At 34.0% G+C, this 20610-nt stretch overlaps 1 protein-coding gene across 1 annotated transcript in view; it reads right to left on the bottom strand.

Annotated features, from left to right (window-relative positions):
- Nucleotides 1-20610, bottom strand: part of NAALADL2 (N-acetylated alpha-linked acidic dipeptidase like 2) — a 224557-nt gene that overhangs the window by 84054 nt on the left and 119893 nt on the right. Inside the window, exons 6-9 of the mRNA XM_026045231.1 lie at nucleotides 20021-20164; nucleotides 14872-14964; nucleotides 10849-11054; nucleotides 9264-9383 (exon numbers count right to left, since the gene is read on the bottom strand). Of these exons, the coding sequence (XP_025901016.1) occupies nucleotides 9264-9383; nucleotides 10849-11054; nucleotides 14872-14964; nucleotides 20021-20164 (563 nt within the window). The remainder of the gene's footprint in view (nucleotides 1-9263; nucleotides 9384-10848; nucleotides 11055-14871; nucleotides 14965-20020; nucleotides 20165-20610) is intronic.

Genomic DNA, 20610 nt, shown 5'->3' with positions numbered 1-20610 from the left:
AAGGCAATTGTCCAGGGAGAGCTCTGGCTAATTAGCATCACAGATCTAGAATGATAATATCAATGAAATCACCTGTGAGGATTTCATCACATTCCAAGAGATTCTTGTTGAGCTTGTGCTTCATAGGCTAAGGGGAGAAAATACACCTCCTGATAAAAAAAAAAAAACTTACAAATCTGAATTCACACAATTAGAAGATGATACAGGTCAATCTTTTAAGGGTCAAGCCAAACATTACTCTATAGACTAAAAAGCTACTTAAAAAAAAGAAACTATGTTAGAGGGTATTTGTGGGAAAAATTCAACTTCCCTGAAAAATCCATCCTTTAGCTCTTTACAGAAAAAAATTTCAACTCTTTCTCAGATCTCACCCCAAAYTTACATCAGTGTAGGTGCACCAGCCTTCATACAGTTTTTCCCAACGCACATCAGTGTACAGAAAATCAGAGTAAGGACTGAAATATGCATGTTCAAAGCCCAAGGCAGAGTGTATTCTTTGTGGAGCATAAGCACATTGTCCCAATTAAAGGTCACATATGAGCTCTCCTCCTTTCAGCTAGTGTTACAGCCTTTTAAAAGGTCATTGGGAGGCTATAAGTCAAGCAATAAGAATATTTTGCCTTCAGCTACAGCATTACTTACCAAATCAGTGCTGCACAAGGATCTTTATCTTAAGTCTGCCTAACTGGGATGAACACTTGTGCTTGCTTTGACACAAAAATGTGGAATATCACACACAAATCCTGATTTTTCATTTACTGCCTTCTTTTAAGAGTAGCATTAAATATTGYCATATCAAGTGCATGCCAGTATGCCTAAAACCTCTTTTAGAAACCCTTGATGGTACAATATGCAACTCAGAACAACCTGATGAGTACAAACACTCAAGATACTGCCAGAGGGCAGCAGACTAGGCAAAGGTGAATTTTGCCACCTTCATGATATATCAAAAATGACAAAATTCAATTCTGAAGTTGCTGCAAAACAATACTCTCTCAGTATCCTTTCCCACTCCTCCAACTCCCTAGTGTATCTAAGAAATGTAAATGTGAAGTTCATTTATCCCTGCATTATGATAAAACAGCTAGTTCCCTCTCTCCTCACTCTCAGTCAAAGCGCTAGAAAAGACTGGTACTAGTGCTATGTGGTGCTAAGCAGGAAAACAGACAGCAATATCAAGACCAAAGGTGAGCAAAGAAGAGGGAAACAATATTTTTAGCTAAAAAAAATGCATTTAAACTGATAACCTAAAATGCAAAGGTGCCATATGCACTTGGCAGATCCTTGAGCTGATCAGGTCTACACATACTTATTAAAAATGTCCAAAGAAAACACCAAATTTCTGCTGCTTTGTTATGTTTTAAAGAATTGCTCATTTTGATTTTCTGCAATTCAGGATCTCTATTCCATTCCTATTGCTCCTAAAACAGATTCTGTTATACTTGTTTCTACCATGATAGTTCCTCCAAACTTCACACATATACCCCTAGATGATCTTCCTTCTCTTTTTTTTTTTTTTTTTTTTCTCTTCTTTTTCCCTCAATTGCTTATGAACAGGAAAAAAAGACTAATTCAGGGGAATAAAAATATGTAGTTAACTACAAACTTTAAGATACCCTACAAACACAGGCAAAGAGAAGACTAATACTGCAATCAATTTGAATAAAGATTATATGATATTTTTTATTTTCCACTTCTCCTGAACAAATGAATTCATCACTCAGAATATATCTCATGTCACCCGTCTACCGCTGTTAGCTGATACCGTGGACAACCAGTTTTTGATGAGCAAGATCAGATACCTTCAGTAGTTCTGTCAACTTAAATATAATGCTTTTTTTTTTTTTTACAGAGAGCTAAAGCCGTACTTTTCAGTGCTAGTGCAGAAAACTGTCAGCCTTACAAGGAATTAACTTGAGTCAAGACTCATATCTCTTCTCTTTTGCAACATACTAGATCATGAAAAAAATACACTTAAATCACTAAAGTTACAGAATTTTTAAGAAATATAAAAGATATGAGGATAAGTATTAAGGGTCATAGAAAATTAGAGACTGTGTCCTTCATATGTGAAAATAACATCTAAAGACTAATATATAAGGAAAATTCTGACCAGAATCAAAGGCAACCGAAATTTGTGTATAATTGAGAAATTAAAAAAAAAAAAATGTTTTTCTGGAAGAACTCTAGAGGAAGAAAAAAGCATTTCAGTGAGATGTGCTGTTTTTAGATTAAGCAAACTCTGTTTAATGGAAAACCTTTTGTTCCAGATTCATTGGCTAGTCAGCTCCTTCAGTTTACAAAGATATATTTCAAATATCTTGCTTTGTTCTCAAGAGGTATTACTTCACTGGTTAATAAATCAGGATTCTGTTATTTTTTTCTTTCACTGCAATACAAGCATACAACAAACAAAAATGAAATACCTGTTCATACTGTTTTTCTGATTTGTGATTCTCACTTCCACTCTACGTACATATTTCTGCCATTTGAACTCAATGGAGAATATTAGCTGAAGAGCTATATGCCTCAATTGGGAATCTTTGACAAACACTGGAGTTAACAAAGACTTCACTTGCTCATCTGAGACATATTAATCCATTACAAAAGCTAAACTTCAAACAAACTTTCTGCAGAAGATGTATCAATTCTCTGAAGTTGACATTTCTGCATTCAAAGGGTGTAATTTTCTTCTTATGTCTAAAAAACTTTCCCAGCATCAGTTTATCTACAGCTCAGGCTATTCTTAAAACCACAAGGTGGTATCTTTGTATTTAATCACCGATTATGTTTTTCTTCCATAAATCTGTCCATCTATAATTGTAGGCATGTACAATTCCACAGTATTCTATAGTGGAAAATAAGCAGGAGTTTCTGAAAAAAWTAACAGCTGAGAGAGAATACGATAACATCTGTTTAGTAGGTAAAAGGGTTATTACAAAGAGAATAAATATCACATGGAGAAGAAAATTTTTTAAAAAGAAGAAAAAATAATTTGCAATGGTGAGGCTTAAATACATGGAGAAAAAAAAACACGATCCAAGGAAGTTGTAGAACTTCTTAGAGCAAAAACACACACATTGAAGAGATCTATTTTTGCTGTTGTGTGTAGAGATGKATTAAGCTGGATTGCTTGAAGTCCTTGCAGGTATGTATTATTCACTGGTATTTACATCTCATCTGTTCACTCTATATATGTAGAACTTGTGAAATAAGATTCTAATTTCTTTTACCAGAAAAAGAGTAATACTGTATCGTTGTGTTTCATTTTTCATTGTATAATAACAATAGTCCATTAATTTACCAGATAAAAACATTTTTTTTTCTCCCCCTCCAATTCCCCTAAGCAGACAAGAAAGATCAACTACCACCTAATTGGTTCCAAAGCACCTTTTAGCCTGAACATTCAGGGGCATTTTAGCTATGCAGGCAACTTTTCGACAAGCTTACCTGCAGATATTTTRTAAATATGATTTATGGCACTTCTGCAGTATTTCAAGTTAATTAAACAACTTGAGTGGCAACTGCTAGTAACTACAGCTACTTGTTTTAAAGAGTGAATCATTACACAAAGTTTGGTAAGACCAAAAGCAGTACAAAATGCAAACAATAAAATATATCTTACAAGATAAGCTTTCTTTGACTACCAATGTTCAATTAAGATGATCTGTAAATAGTATGAAAAGCAAAACTGGTACTTTCATGGAGTTCAYGTATACTAGCTAACATGGCCAGTCTCTTCTACACAACATAACCTTCTGGTTTGTTCATCAGTTGCTATTTGCTAGAGTGTAAAATTGCACAGTTAATACAATCTTTAGCTTTTTTTGGTCAGATTTCCTTCCCGCCAACCTGCCAAATCCTAGGGCCATTTTGAATGAACACAACAATTTTCAGTATTTTGGTATTTATTTTCAGGACAATACCCACGTAATCCAGATTAATTCTATTCAATTGAATTTCAGTCTCCCTATATGCTTTTTTAAACAGCAACAAAAAAAAAACTACCAAATTTTTACATTTTAAAATAAATTAAAAATATATTAATACATTTGTCATGCATCTCATCCATTTCATGAGATATTTACGCAAATAACTTTACTTACTCAAATATACTCTTTCAGAAAATATCTATATTACATATTCTTCAGTGGTGGAAAGTGTGGATAAATTAAGATTAATATTTCCATAAACTCAAGACAACTTTTTGTAATGCAGAGTCTCACTGGGTTCATGCGAGTTAGCATGTGATCTTGATAATTCCCATTAGCCAAAATGTGATTTAGGGACAAAATCAAAGTTATTTATTAATCTTTTTAATAAATATTGTGTTTCTTTTTTTCTTAGACTTTCAAATCAATGAGTATATAAAGGTCAGCTCAAAAGCCTTCAAAAATAAGATATCATTCAATAGAGATGTATTAGGATCTGATCTGCAGGTTTTTTCAGTCTTCACCTCTGAAATTAAATCTAGGCATTCTCATTTCAAAGAAAAGAAACAGAAGAGTTTCCTCAATTAAATAAACGCATGACTTGACTCATTCTGATTTAACAGAAAAAGTGAGTTGGTTCTGGTTTTATATGTGAATGGAAACAGAGGAAAAAAAATCTGTAATACTCAACTTATGGAACTGGGGAAAACAAATCCCACAATGTGTGATTCCCATACCAAGTAAATCAAGTCTCTGCTGATAGAGAAGTTCCTTGGGGCCCTCTAAAAGCATTTTCTAGTATTTACTGTTGCCAAATAAAGCCTTTTAGCATTGTAACACTGTAAGCATTTCCACTATTTCAATGTTCAAAACTGTCAAACCAAACCTGAATTTTCAGATTTAACAAAGAAAAGAATTCTTGAATTCTCTGGGGCTTACGCAGGCAGCTGAGCATCTAAAAAGCTAGCCTCGAAAAGCCAAGAAGCCTCGACATTAATGCCATGTTCACCATCATGTTAAAACTCAGAGGAAGAAGCTACTTTCCAACTTCTTATTTATTTATTTATTTATTTTTAACAAGATACCACTCACTACCTCTAAAGTCAAATTCCCTGTTGAAGGTGGACAACTCAACCTTCTTCAAGCAATTATACAGTAAAATATCTGACCAACAAAGGAAAGAAGGTCTGTTAGAAAGGTCTTTTTGAAAATATTGCTTCAGCAATTAAGTCGAAAAACAGATAGCTACAAAACAGATGTAATTACCTTTGACTAAAACAAAAATAAAAAAACAGAGCTGTGCAACTATAACATAATAGTTAGCTGTTAAACAGTTACTAAACACATTTATCATAGCTAATAATGACAAAGACAGCAAGAACATTTTTTCAATTACATCTGGTTATAGGTATGATCTAAAATATCCACAGCTGTCAGTCTGTCATCTTCATAAGTACTAGAAGTTCAGTTTAAAACTTGCTATCTGAAAGGTTTTCTGTCATTATGAAAATGTCTATCATCAAGAAAAAGTCAGTTCCAGAGGGAAATAACTAAGAACAATAAGAAGAAATTGTACAGAGGAATATTTAGACAGAATTGAAGGCAAATTTTCAAATACCATAGATTGGATAAGGACACTTCCACTGTTCAATATAGCTTATTGCATTAGGCAGAATCACATAGATTTCACAATATATATAACCAAAATCTATTCTACATCAGGTAAAGAACTGGAGAATATTCCCAAATGGCAGCCCAACTTTTAAAGATAACAAAATATCCAAATTTCTTGAATTTTATCTACAAWCAGTATTAAATTTGACATTTACAATTGAAAATAAACAAAACATTATACATCTATTGGGTCTTTAATACAAGGAATCCATGCAATAATTTAATTGGTAAAGATTAGGGACATGGAAGCAGAAAACTTGCTTTTTTAAAAGATAGGAATTTTTGGAAGATGTCTAATAAGAGCACTGAATATTTTATTAAAAAAAAAAAAAAAAAAGCAGAGTTCTTCCAGTTTCTTATACAGGGACTGTGCAACATAAAACCTTCCTTGTCAAGAAGTTATTTTGGTTTCCCAAATAAATTTAAAAAGATAACATCCTCCTCAGTCAACTATAACATGTAAAGTAGCATCTGATAAAGACCTGAAAATTCACCAGGGAGTAGCAAACTTCTTCTATATAGTATGTAATGATGAATTAAATAATATTCAATGAGTTATTTTCTTTTTACAACCTCCTGGAATAAGATGGTTGGAGATTCTTTATACGATGCTGAAGGTAAAACAGATGAGAAAACACACAGAAGTGGGAGAGGAAGAATTAATACCAATAAGAAATATTGAATAAAAGTAGAAAATAATCACTATAACAGTGACGTTTATATAGAAATGTATCTATGACTCTTCTTCAAAAAGAATGATTCCTGCCAAAACCACTACCAATAAACGTAAAAGTCTTTTTTTTTTTTTTTTTTTTTTTTTTTTTTTTTTTTTTTGCCATTTGCTACATTAGTAGAAATAATACTGAACAAATGAAGACTCCTTAATACAGTCATTTTTACTTCTAATATAGCAAGTGTTCAGGATATTCTTCACTAGATGTTTAAGGGACAGTAAGTTTTTTTGGGTTCATCAATAACAGCAGCCCCAGAGTCTCATCAGCAATGACCACAGGATCAGTTAAAGAGCAATTAATCTATCATAACAACTTCTATGTGCAAAATATTACAGAAAAAAAAAACATTACTGATTTTATTTACAAAAACTGAATGTCAACATCAAACAAACCCAATTTAYCAATGACTCTTTGCCAGCAAGTGGTGATTCACTAAGACAGCAAGTGAATAAACATTCCCTTAGAAAAATAAGAGTACAAAAAACCATAACTTGGCAGTATCTCCCTCTCATTAATGTGGACATTAATTAACATGGTTATACAAGAAAAGATATGAATTAAATATGTCAAGATCTCTGAATTGTTTGAATTTCTCTTTGTTTAAATAATCCTAATATTTAAATTAGTTTTTTTTATGTAACTCTGTGTTTCAAACAGAATCCCCACTGAACACTATGACTGATAGGCACACAAAATTATTATTTGCTGACTGCTTATGTAGCTTCCTTATAAAACCTTCATTTAAAATAGAGATGTAATCCTTTATGTAAAAATATCTTTAAGAAGTCACAGTCTCTGTTAATCAGGCAAGTACTTATCCTATTCTCACACTAACAATCAGATTTTACATAGTAGCCAGCTCATCAGGTTTCTGATTTCATTTTAAGCCTAGAATATTAATACAAATTAAAATAAGCAGAATATCCAGGACTTCAATTTAGAAAAGTTATATGCACAGTACAGAAAATAAACACTGTTGTTTCACTTTACCACTGCTCTTGCAGGTCCATAGAATACTATTATATTTCTGGCTGCATTCCTTAAGTCTTTCATATTTAGGGGAATTTTTACCCCAGTTTTGTTTCACAGGATAGATTTTTGTGTTTCATTGTTGCTGAGTCCTATCATTTAACCTTCAGATACTAGTTTTGTTACTAGCATCTATTGTCCCTAAGAAAAACGTTTTTCCTTTTTTTACTGGGAATAAGTGCATACAATTTTAGCACAATGGTAAGCACTGAACAAATACAATTCTGTCCTTTGTGGTCAACTGCAGGAAAAATAAACTAAGTTGGCATCTTTTGGTGGGAAGTCTACCCAATAGCACACTGAGCCATGTTCCAGTTGCTCACAAACTACGAAGTGTTTCCATCTAGCCAAGCAACCTTGACCATTTTCCATCCTCATTTAGAAATTTACTGATATTATTCCTCCTAAATTCCTGTTTCATCTCCATTTCTGCTCCAACAAATCTATGTTCATACGATTACTCCTAGGGTGAATTATTAAATCCAAATTACAATTATTCTTCTCTCTCACTAGACTTTTTAAGTGCTTCTTTGCAATCTACTTCTGTTCATGTCAATCGCATGCGAGTGCACTCCCAATTTCTGCAAGAGAAGACGTGTTCCAAGAAGACAGCTCTTACCCTATTTGTACTATCATAATTCTGAGGTAAATCATACGGCCTTCTTGGCAAGCACTTGAAGTAATACCAACATTCTTCATAAGAAGATCAATCTTCCATAAAAAGTATTCTAGACACATGGCAAATTGGGGCAAATGGCAGATCTGGGCCAGGCTGCTCCATCACTGCTGATATATTTGACATGGCTTCAGAATTCTGGCCAGCTTTAGGAAGTAGTAGACACTGTAATTTGTTTTAATGCCACAAGCTGTATTACAGTTGCATTAATTGAAAATTATACTATCCAAAAAAAAAGTAGGCAATCTTGCATATATTGCAGGCTAATTAACTGGACTGCTAAGGGGGGCTGTATCCATAATACTGGGCAGGATGCAAAATTGCTATTACACAATCATAAAATGCTAAAATTTCATAGGCAAATGTACCACAGAAGTAAAGTGGAGGCCAAAAACAGATCTCCCTTGCTTTCTTAACAAAATACATGGCAGATCTGTAGCATTCTTACTAATAGCATATTTATTAGAATAAAAGAATGAAATTTTAACAACGTGAAAGGTGTAAATAAAAAACTAAAATAATAATAATAATAAGGTAGTGATTCCTGTACTGCTCCAGGCAGTTTACAGTTTTGTACTGCTGGCACAGCTCATATTTTGAAGTCAAATACCTTAAGGGCCTAATATAATGTATTTATTCTTTTAAACAGCAAGCGTCCATCTGAAAAACACCTAAAATGCTCATTTGATGAAAGTCACACCGAACTCCATGTTAAGCAGCCTATTCTAAACTGTTTTTATAATGTAGTATTTACCATAGATTATTTCCTTTTCATTTTATGTATTAACAAAAATAACAAGATCACTCTTTTAAAACATATATGCACTTATATCAGCACAACTATGTGTTATCCTTACCAAAGGTTAGTTCCAGTGGAGTAGCTCAGTGCTCAACCTGACACAATATTAATTATGGATAAGTATTATTTTCCCTGTATGCCACATGTTACATCTGATAAATTTATAGGTTAAATGTGAATTGACAGATGGTCTTCAAGGAYTGGATTAGGAAGAAAAAAATATGTCAATGAATAGAAAATATATCACTTTAAAACTATTAAAAAATGAGAAAGCTGAATAGAATGCAAATAAAGTGAGACTTTTCACACAACATGAAAAAAAAAAAATTAGCTGTAGTTACCTAAAATCAACCAGTATCAAGGCAATCAGCCGTGTAACTTCATAAACCATATATAAAAGAAAATAGTTTATTTCTAACCTCCGCTGCTAGCTGCTGGAGAGAAGGTGATGCRACAGGTTGTAAAGTGGAGTTGCCTTGGACTGGATTATGGAGGCTAACGTAAGCCACAACATTTCTTTGAAGAACTCTCTGGAGATCCTAGAAGGCAAGTAGAGCAGTGGTTATTATTATGCATTGCTATAATTAACATTTGCTTTATTATTTCAGTTCTTTTAAAAGGAAAAACCACACCCCGTGTTTTTTGTCTTCTGCGGTTTGCTGAATATTACTTAATAATTCCTCCAGCAATATGGTGTTAAGATCTTCAAAGGGTATCTTAGCATTACTTCTCTCTATAGCAGAAGTTGCAATTCCATTTCACACATCATTTCAGCAAAATACAAATAGGCCTAGAAGGAATTAAAAATGACTACACTTTTAAAGCCCCCAAATGAAAACATTACATAGTGTGAAACAACATGAAGGCCTGTTAAACTCATGCCTGACAGAAGAAAAACTTCAAAAGCGATCATTATCAGCAGCTAAATGTGCTTTAATTTTTAGTGTCCAATTTCAGATGTGAATTGCCTAACTTTCCCAGTGGTGYCATTTTATTATGTTTTAAAGTAGGAAAATAGCATGTATGAGCTGTTCCAATTATCTTTTTTTTTAAAAAAATCACCTTTGCCACCTTAGCAATAAGTTCCTCTTTGTATGAAGAGGAGGAGAACCACAGAAGAGGTGCAATGCAATTACATCTAATGCAAAGGTGATTTGAAGTGGAACTAAATAAATTTTGCTTCCAGTTTGGATTTTTTTCAATTTGACTTTTTCCACTCTATTCTTGTTTTTGAAGAATAATCATGTTTGGAATACGAAACTTAGAAAACAGCTAGCTGCTCCTCACACATGATAAAAGTTAACTTTTCATTYTATCTATTGTTTTAATTCAGCAGCAATGTGTGATCAGCATGACTTTAATAAGTTATTTTCTTTCATTGGGATGATTTTGATTCTGTTGAAACCAACAACCCAAGGAATTGTCTGTGTCAGACTGAATAGCTCCTAAGCACAAACATGTGATAGGCAAATCAGAACCTATCACAGAAACACTGAAATGCTTATGTATGTAATTATTTTGGTATGATATGGTTCTCTTCYATTCCTCCTCTTTTTAACGGTTGGGTTTCCTCCAGAGAAACCCCATCAATGAGAAATATGTAACCGCTAAACCACCAACAAAGAAAGATGGCATCTAAAATATTCCTGGTTTTAAGGTTTTTTTCTCAGACTATGCTCTCTTTCACAGTCCTGGATTAGCAAGGGAAATCAGCTCATAGGGGCTGTTGTATATAACCACCCCAAAACCTTCTCAGCTATAGAACACCAATATCAGCCCATTATCACATGTTCCACGGAAAAAGCCTGCATACATATTTTCATTGCATTTCTTACGGTATGCACATGGTAGGGGATACTGCTTTGGTATATRCACAGTTGTCGCACACCAGTTAATGGATAGTTCTATACACAGCACTATTTCACACTAYGTTCATGTTCATTTCAACAAAGGTCACAATTACTACAGTGCTTCTTTCTAAAATCTAAAATAAAATGATTTTACCTCTCCCCATTCATAAGAACCGATGTTCCCAAACGATGTCCCTCCCCATGAGCAGAAAACCATGGTCCGGTCAGGTCTCCAACCCCTCTTAGCTTTCAACATCACAGCTTCTATAAGCGCAGTGATGACTGCGGTGCTACTGGCCCACTCTTGTCCACCATAGCTATTCAAACCGTTGTGATGACTACCAATGATGACGTATCTGTCTGAAATGAGGAGAAAAGGGAAAGAAAAGGGAATCTTATTTCTCAAGAATACTATTATTTAAGGAAGTATAAAAATAAAGGGTGAATTTTATTAGTGAGGTCATTAACGCAAATAAACGCTGACAACAAAAGTTTGTATGATCAGGTGCAAGACACTTATATGGCATAAATATATAAAACTGAATACAACTTAAAATATATTAGTAAATTTCCCTAAATTAAACACTGTGCTGTCCCCTTCATTCTTTATTATTGCCTCTTCCCACAAATGTTATTTGCTGTTTTAAGCAGGGACTTCTGTCATATGCATAATGTAAAACCCTTCCATGCTCATGACAGAATGTTACAAAAACACACAAATGATATTGTCAAACACTGTCCGCAGTGTGTACTAAATATTAAAAGAAAAAAGAAAAAAGGTAGGTTAACACAATGAGAAACAAAAAGAAAACACACGAAGTATTTGTACTCCCTCACCTGGAAGACTGTGCTCAGTGCTCACCGCCCTACCCCAAAAAAGACATTGCAGAAACAGCAGTTGAAGCAGGTAACCAGAACGGTTAGAAATCGGGACTTAGACTTCCATGTAAGCAACATTGTAAAGACCCGGACTGCAGGTTTAGAAAGAAGACATGACAGAGGAATAAAAATAATGAATGATACAGAAAAGKTAAGTCAGACCTATCCACTTTGGTGATATTGGAAGAAAGTGTTCTATAAAATGAAAAGCAAGAGGTTTTGACCTGAAATATGCAAATACATATAACTAATCAGACGAATTTTCTATCAAAACATATAATACATAATCCAAAACATAATTAAATCACTGGTCTCACCGAACTGCTCCAAGTAGTCCACACAAGGTCATGCTGAATGACTTAGCTATTAGCCTTGCTGTGCAAGGTCAGGTCACACAGGAATCCTTTCTGAAGGATTCCGTACTGGGGGTCTTTGATAGTTAGCAAAGCCTCTTTGTGAAGTCCAGATGTTGAGTTTTTAAAGGTGTTTTTGCATATTTCAGGACTCTTTATCAAAACAGAAGTGGTTATAAAGCAATGTCAGAACAACAACAATCTCCAAGTGTGATCCGTACTTCAAAGAGTGCAAAGTGTTTTGGTTTTCTCTTAGTAGGCTTACTAGAAAAACAGATTCATTCTTCACTATGTCAGTATGTCAAAATAAAGCAAGACATATATATGATAAAATGCCCATTTGCTGTAGTATTTACAAATTAAAATATATTTTTGGAGATACTACTGCCTATGTAAACATATTTTACTGGACACTACATACTCAGATTATAAAACTGTTCTTCAGCAAGCTGGACTATTACCAGTTTTGCTAATATATAAAAGTTACAAAATATGCATATTATAGTACATAAACAATATTTTATATGGGATTGAAAATGCTTTTAAAACAGATCTGGTATGTAGCTGTAACACAACATTTTCAATCAACTGCTAGCGGATGTTGCTGAGATGAAAATTTCATCGAGTGACAGGACTGGTAAGTTTTACATCTTGTGAGCCAAATAGAAATCTGAGAGAACATAACAATTTAACATAAGAAAATACTATCTCACTAATATAAATCAGATGTCTATGCTGCATCACAATAAAACCAATCATAGGGTACACTAACAGTGAAAAGCCACAGGAGCTTAAACTCAACTGATGTTAAGAATCAGGAGCAATAATACACTGAAAAGCTGTTCCAAGCTTCCAGGTGGTTGCGGATAGTACCAGGATGACCAGACAGGATCAATATTTGCCTCTACGAGCAAAATATATGAAAGGAAGCAGAAAGAGACCTTCTGAAACATAGTACAGGACATGTTGGAGAGGAAAGGTATAAGCAACAACCTATTGTAGAAAACTCCAGGAGATGACATGATAAGGAAAAAGAAAGGACTAGAGACAGAAAAAATATCCATCAGATAGTCCTGAAAGGGAGATGCTAGTGTTCAGAGTAGTAATGGCCTGGACAAAATAATAATAATAACAATAAATTGCCATTAAAAAAAAAAAAAAAAAGTCCTTACACTGTCTTCTCTTGTTTTAATTCCATTTTTAACCTTGTCCAACAGGGCTATAACACCAATGATAAGCTTTCAGGTTTTTAAAAGGCTACCTCAACCACCGCATTTCTTTTGCTCCCAATCTTTCAACCTTTTGGTTAGATTTCAGAAGTTCTGCTTCTTTGTTATTCCTCAGTTCAAATGTCAAACAAGATCACCACTATGTGTGTGTGGAAAGGCAGGGTCTTTTCAAAAAAAAAAAAAAAAATCTACCTGTGATGAAACTCTACAGACAAGTTGTACTGAAAATATTAGTTGACTTTCTGCATTTCTCAAGGAGAGTACGTCAGTTGTATAGAACAAACAAACAAAAATTCATCAGAATGACCAAGGATGAATGCTATTAAAACAMTGAGTATTATAACAATTGAGAAGGCATAGCTATAGTTTCTAGGGGGAAAAATAATGAAATATTTAATTTATGTCTATATTAGAAGACACTTGCTATAGTCCTTACTGAGGAAGGCATTTATGGGATTAACTGTRGGCATCTGAATACCATTAGAGACCTCACTTCATTATATATCCTCAAAATTAACCATACCTTTGCACCTTTAAAAAGCAGCATCTTAAAACGACTGCAATAACAAGATGAAAGACTCAGGTACAGAGAATATAAAGAATTTATTAACAGAAATTGGTACTTTTGCAATTGAGCAGGTGAAGTATGTCTAAACAAGGCAGTTTCCACCTTTCAAAATCTGTGACAGCTATTTGCAAACCATTAGCAATGGTAAAAACTGGAAACTTTAATTCTTTCATTAAATTAAAATCCCTTACTGAAATTAACTAGCTACAATGCTCAGCTATGTTGCTTAGATTTTTAGACAAATTCCCTTGCAGACAGTAAACAAGATACTTGGGATTCCTATGATGCCACGATTCTCATAATTACTACACATATATATTTACTACACATATTTGATATCAAATCAGAGATAGGGTTTGTGTTTTAAGTTACAACTGATGTTAAGGTCTTGTTTTAATYTTAGACATAGAGAATAGTCAGTATTTCTAAAATTGTATGCAACTAGTTTAAAGGTGTGGTTGTAACACAAAATAAAGCTGCAGAACTTAAAATTTGGTTAAGAATTAAGCACAGATGTTTGTACACTACAATCACATTCAATATTTGAAGGCAGAGATCATGCTACACTGTGGTTTCACTAAGACTTTTCAGTTAGGCATGTGTGTTGGGGATTTGAATCGTAGAGCGTTTTCAGCTCATAAATATAAAGCAAATCCCCGCAAATCATCCTATTTTTTTCCGGTGTAGATCCTACAATAAGGAAAGCCATATCTTCCTAGCAAATGTGCATGTTTATTTGTTACATACATATATTATGTATTASAAAATTTTATAGAATTATAAAAACGCGTTTGCTAAAGTCATCCAGACAGCTCACATAATAATTCAAAACATGCAACAGAACACTTTCTATTATTAAAGCCAGGAGCATAGTTACTTGGTATAAAATAAAATTACCATCTATGCTCCAAGTGTAATTCCTTCTTTCTGTGTAATATATGCTCATTTTAACTATAACATCCCCTTGAGCACATTCTCTGTGTAATTCTTATGGTGAATCTTACCATAAATCAAATCACAAAATCTCTGCAACAAAGACTTTTTTCATCTATACGTATATTCTGTAGCAAAAGAGAAACCTGCTCCCAGCCATGACTCCCAGCCATCATGAAATAACTAATCAACACAAGTGATAAAGGGCTACTTACCAGGAAATACAGTTCCTTTTAAATATCCAATAACATTAGAAATTGTCTTGTACGTGGCGACTGACTGAATATTCAGACTGATTATTTTTTTGTCTGTAAAAAATTTTAAAAAAGAGGAAGAAAACTAAGAACGTGCCAAACTCCTGTTTATCCAGTCAAGAAATCTACAGACCACAGAAAAACTCCTCATGCATTAAAAAAAAAAAAAATAAAGAAAAGAAAAAGAAACAAGACATTGAAGCAGCAGCAGATTAAAGCATGAAATCATATCACACAATTTTCCTAGTATCATTTTAGCAGCAGGGATTAAACCTGAAATTTCAGAAGCAGCCTCTACACTTCTGGAGTTAAAAGATCATTCAATTCACTCAATAAATGCTGACACAATACAGCAGGGACAGAAAAGGAGGCAGATTTACATACTCTTATGATGTGGAGAACTGTTTTAATATTAAATTTAAGAGGAAATAGGTAACAGCTTTAAGAGATAACAAGTTAGACGTTTACCTAGCCTAAATGTTCACCCAAACAATCTGTTGATAGGATTCAAAAATTTCTGCCTSATTTATATTAGACACTAACTCTGCTGCAGCCTCCGGCAGAGCAAACACCACAGCTAATGACAGGCAGAGGTGGCCACCTCCACCACGTCCTGCCCGCGTTACAACAGGCTGCATTCATCTCATCTCAAAGGTCAGAACTTCCATCAAAGGAAGGGAATTTCTCAAGAAGCTCTCACATAAAGACTAGCAAATTGCCTGCCAGTGACCACTGTGCCATCCTCGATTCTTCTCGGAGGTTCTCCTGCCTCCATGCAGGATCCAACCACCCTGAGTGTATTGAATCTATTTCCATGTATAGAAGTGTAAAATTATAAAATTATCAGTGCCAAATACGTCAAAACTCTTAAAGCAATGCTTCTTCCAAAGAAAGCCTTTATTGTGTTTATATAAGCAATACATATTTTTTTCCTAAAGTTTGGTACTTCTGATTTTTTTTATATACTAGCTTTTGATTAACGAACTATTGTTGCCTAATAACATTATATCTGTTTTTATATATATTTGTTTGTCTTGAGTCTGCAARCCTAGTCTTTTTTTGAAGAGTTTTATGAATTATATTTTGGCTATTCGATCAAATTTTCTGATTCAGAGAAAGGAATCCAAAAATAAATCTATTCAAGATTTTTTTTTTTTGAAAATAAATTATGTCTAAAATAAATCTCTTTAAGGAATCTCTAAACCAAGATTACTTAATGTGAAGCAGAATAAATGTAGCATATTCTATATCCAAGGCAGTTATACCTTTTCAGAATGGTTCATCTTTCACAGCTGAATTCCACAATCTCATATTATTTTGCAAAGAAAATCTTTTCCAAAGATTGTTGATCCTACTGCTTTCTAAGCCACCCAGTCCTAAGCATTGCACAGCAAAGTAGGGACACAGAGCAGCAATATGAAAAAGCATCTTGATCAGTTATAATTCTGGTAGAGGAAGCACTGAAAATATCAGGTAAGAGTAGAGAGGTAAATCACATCAATAAAAAAAAAAAAAAAAAAGTTCCTGCAATTTAAGCTTATTTGTTTCCATGCACTTCTAATTAACAATGAGAACAGAATTTAAAGCAATCCCAAAGCGAAAATCTGAGAGGATTACTGCTTTGTGTTTTAATATACGGTATGTCTATATTCCATCTGCTTCTCTATTTTAAATATACTTGCCTGAAATGGTGGCAATACCTGGAGAAAATTGCTGCATGTCTACTGCTAAGTAGAACAAATATCAATTTGGTCAATACGTACATTGCCATACTCCATGTTTATATCTTTTTCTCAACTTCTTTTCTTGGGTTTATATTCAAAATAGTGCAAATTCATTACACTGAGAAATGATAGAATTCTCTGTATACTGATATGACAGCACAAGCTTGAGTTTACAGATTATGGTATTCTTTTTTTCTAGCAAGTAAGCAGGCTATGAAGGAAAAACACATATAAGAGCATCACCAGGCTCCAGCCTGATGCCTCATGTGAGAATATCTTTCAACTTGTTATGCCCTTCTCCCCACAGAAAGGACAAGAGGCTTGATTTGCACTAGGGTGCAGCACTTGTCAGAGAACTTTATTTATATACATACTGCTTGATATTGTCGCAGTTACTTAAGCTGCAGGTGCTTTGGTTTTACCATTCTGTAGATTAAGATATAAAATAAATACATTTACTTCACAATGAAGGATATCAAGAACACTTTAAGAAATCCTATCTTCTGTAGATGTTAACTATCTGATATGCTTTGAAATAACACACTCTCCATTTACTTGCTTGATCCAGATGGAGTGCGACATAGGGCTGGATTTGTCAGGCTGCTACAGTAACAACSTGTCACTGTTAAAATCAACCATTTGCTTTTCACTTCCTATATTTTTAAAAAGATATTTATCCATGTCAACACAATTCTTCTTAAATCATGCTATCTTGTTTTACCTAAGAGCTTTTGATGGGATCTCRGTTGAGAATCTTTCCAGTAATATCAACTTGATATCCCTATTTACAAGTCTGAAAACTCAAATTTGAGAGATCAATTCAATCCTTGAAAAATATACATCTTTTTCACGTGTATTTCATAGGAAAACTGATTCTGTGAAACCCTCACATTTACCCTTCTCCACCGACATGTAGAGACTACTAGTGAAATCCTATATTCCCTAGTATTTTATCTCCATCAGTGTGAAGCACTGAATAAGAAAACTCACACTTAAAGCCAAGGAGAAAAAGTAAACACCTAATACTTCTAAGAACTTGTCCTTAGTCTATGAGACTTTTCAATTCAACACCAAAATACAGGGCCAGAAACGATGAAAAGGCATCTTGTAAATTAAATTACACTAGTCAGAATTCCTTTAAATACTCAYGAGATGCATTGGGATGAACTACAAATGACTGAAATCTGCCAACTGGCAGATAACTGAACAAACAACAAATGAAGTTTACTGCAGCACAGCAGTGCAGCCTCGTTTATGTTGATAAGAATGTTTTGGTTTTACAGCAATCTTCAAAACACTCTAGCAAAAATCCTGCATACGTTCCGTAAAGAATAAAAGCCTTGGAAGTATATAGCTTCTCTATAACACTTCTCTCTCAAATTCTATACCAATTGCCCATTTTGGGGAACTGTTCAAAGCAGCAGAAAATTACCAATTAATGAGGATTAATAAGGCTGCACCATAAAAAACAAAAAGCAACTCAATTTCGACAACTAACTTGTCTCACTGTTTATTTGTAGGTTTTAAGTATTTGATATGTCTCAGATGTTAGTCTCCATATCCTCCTACTCCCTCTGTCACATTATGTCTCTTGAAAACTGCAAGGCTAAGGGAAAAAAAGAGGCAATGTGAGAAAACTATATATAAATGTTTAATCATTACTGATGAATATGCTGTTCAGCTTTTTGAAACATACTGATGAGAAAATGATGATCATTTTATTCTAACAAATTTTAAGCCAACCAATCATCTGAACTGCTCATTCATCTCTTTTGACAGTTAAGTGATGAGTTCTATGTTGAAAGTGAAATATCTCTCTTAAGCTTCTCCGAATGAACTGGAAGGCCACAAATTCAGCCTTTACTGTTCTGAAATGCAATACTCTGACCAGCATAAGCTCTTTACATTACAGATTATACAATGTATACAAATACATTACAAATTATGTAATTACATTGTTATGTAAGATTTCTTATCTCACGACTAGTCCTTTATCCCTTCCATTAAGGCAGATTCTGAATGCTCTATCACACTGTATGTGTCAGCATACCAACAGTGTACCACCCATATATCAAAGCACAATATAGCATAATGCATTCCAGAATTATGCAAGGCTTGTTATTGCAGGCCCTCCTTGCTAAAATATATATATTTATATTTTAATCCCACTGGGGAACTGCAGTTAATAATCTTTTTAATAAACACCTCACATACAAGCTGTTGAATTCATGCAGAATAAGGTGGATATGGACAGATTCATGCTAGTATGAGCTTCATGCATTTTATCTTTCCAGACATTATCCACTACATAGAATTCTTGCCATCTCAGGGAAAGAAATTAGAAATGCTAAAGCTATTAAAACAAAAGTAGAATAAGGTATCCTTTAGATGATTCTATCCTTCAAAGTTCAAAATTTTCTGAGAAGCAGATTCAGTGCCACTTTTTCTCATACTAAAGAGTATTGCCAATCCAAATTCATGATTTTCTTTCAGCTGCTAAAACTTCCACAATGTTAGCAAGCTTCACATAACCTACCTGGAATAGTTATGCATTTTCCCCTTCCTGAATGGCCCTTTTCTCCTTTAATAAACTTTATCTACTGCTTGTGGGGAAGATCAGATCCTCATTAAAATATCTAGTCGACCATGAATGGAGAGCAATGGGCCTTCTTTAACTCAGTAGCTTAAGTCATGAAGCATAGGTAGGGTCTTACTGCCTTTCTTTTTAGTATGTGCAACACAAACGCCAACACAAGTCATAAAATTAATCAACCTTTTTTTATAACTCGCGTTATTGCAATTCTAATCCACATTAACTTCYCAAAAGCAATAAACAAGTGATGCAAGCACATATATGACATTACAATAACTGCCCTTAAAATGCACTTCAAATTTGCTTTCACAGTTGCCATCATTGCACTTARCAGAGGAAATAGTGTGCAAACTTAATCTGCCTTCACCCCCTCCAAAGCCATGGCTTCAAGACAATTAATTTGATAGTGGGATTTTTTTTTTTTTTTTTAATGTAAGAGCCTAGTTTTTTTTTTTTTTTCCCCCTCAAGAATTCAAGCTTAACACCTTGGATTGAGACTTCTTCCAGATATTGATCCACAATTGCTGAATGTTGGCAAATGATGTATTGTCTGCAACTGAATGTTAGAAGTAAAAAGAGTAAGGTTGCTAAAAATAAAAAAGCATTTCTAATGCTTTTAATGGCTTTTCTGAGCCTCTCTTTTAGCTCAACTCCCATTTAGCAGGTTTTTGGAACATAGAAATTACTATGTTAAACTTGTAAAATGCTGCTACACAAAACATGTAAAATAAAGGGAACATTTGCAGGGAAGGACACTTATAATCAGAAGGAAAGATACTTTAAAAAGTATTACCTGTGGCTGGCAGTTCCAGGGGGACACACCTATCTTTCCTGATGCTGTCCTCGGATAAGGAAATGAGTTTTTTGACAAGCGCTGCAGAAACAGGTTGCACTAACAGCGTTGTGAGGTTCGATCGGTTCTGTCTGTAGATTCCATCTTAAATAATACAAAATGAACAGCAATTTAGTAAATGGAATTTAGGAAGATTGATCTTCTTCACAGTTCTGAAACCAACCAAAAAAATGCATCTAACATGCACCTTACAAAATTTTGCATTTGCCCAGGAGCCTAGAAATGTGAACCTTCCTCTTTAAGCATATATGTTCAAAGTGGATCTCAAATCAGTTAAGTTGCCTATGATTTATTTTATAAACGCAGGGATGTTTTTTATGATGGATGGTTGAAAGCTTGACTGAACGAGTTCTGGAATGATTGCTCACTGAACAGACAGTTGTATGTAAAATGGGTGGAGGTACAGATCAGAAACCATCAATTCTTCAATGACATGTTTGAAACCTTAAGAAAGTACAACACAAGTCTCACTATATGAAAAAATTCCTTCATATTTTAACATCTCCCTCTCACTGAAAAGAGGAAATAGA

The sequence above is a fragment of the Nothoprocta perdicaria genome, unplaced genomic scaffold (genome assembly GCF_003342845.1).
Source record: "Nothoprocta perdicaria isolate Ctin4 unplaced genomic scaffold, notPer1 scaffold_4, whole genome shotgun sequence".
NCBI lineage: Eukaryota > Metazoa > Chordata > Aves > Tinamiformes > Tinamidae > Nothoprocta > Nothoprocta perdicaria.
Note: the sequence above shows the minus strand (reverse complement) of the source record. Positions and strands in the feature narration are given on the sequence as shown.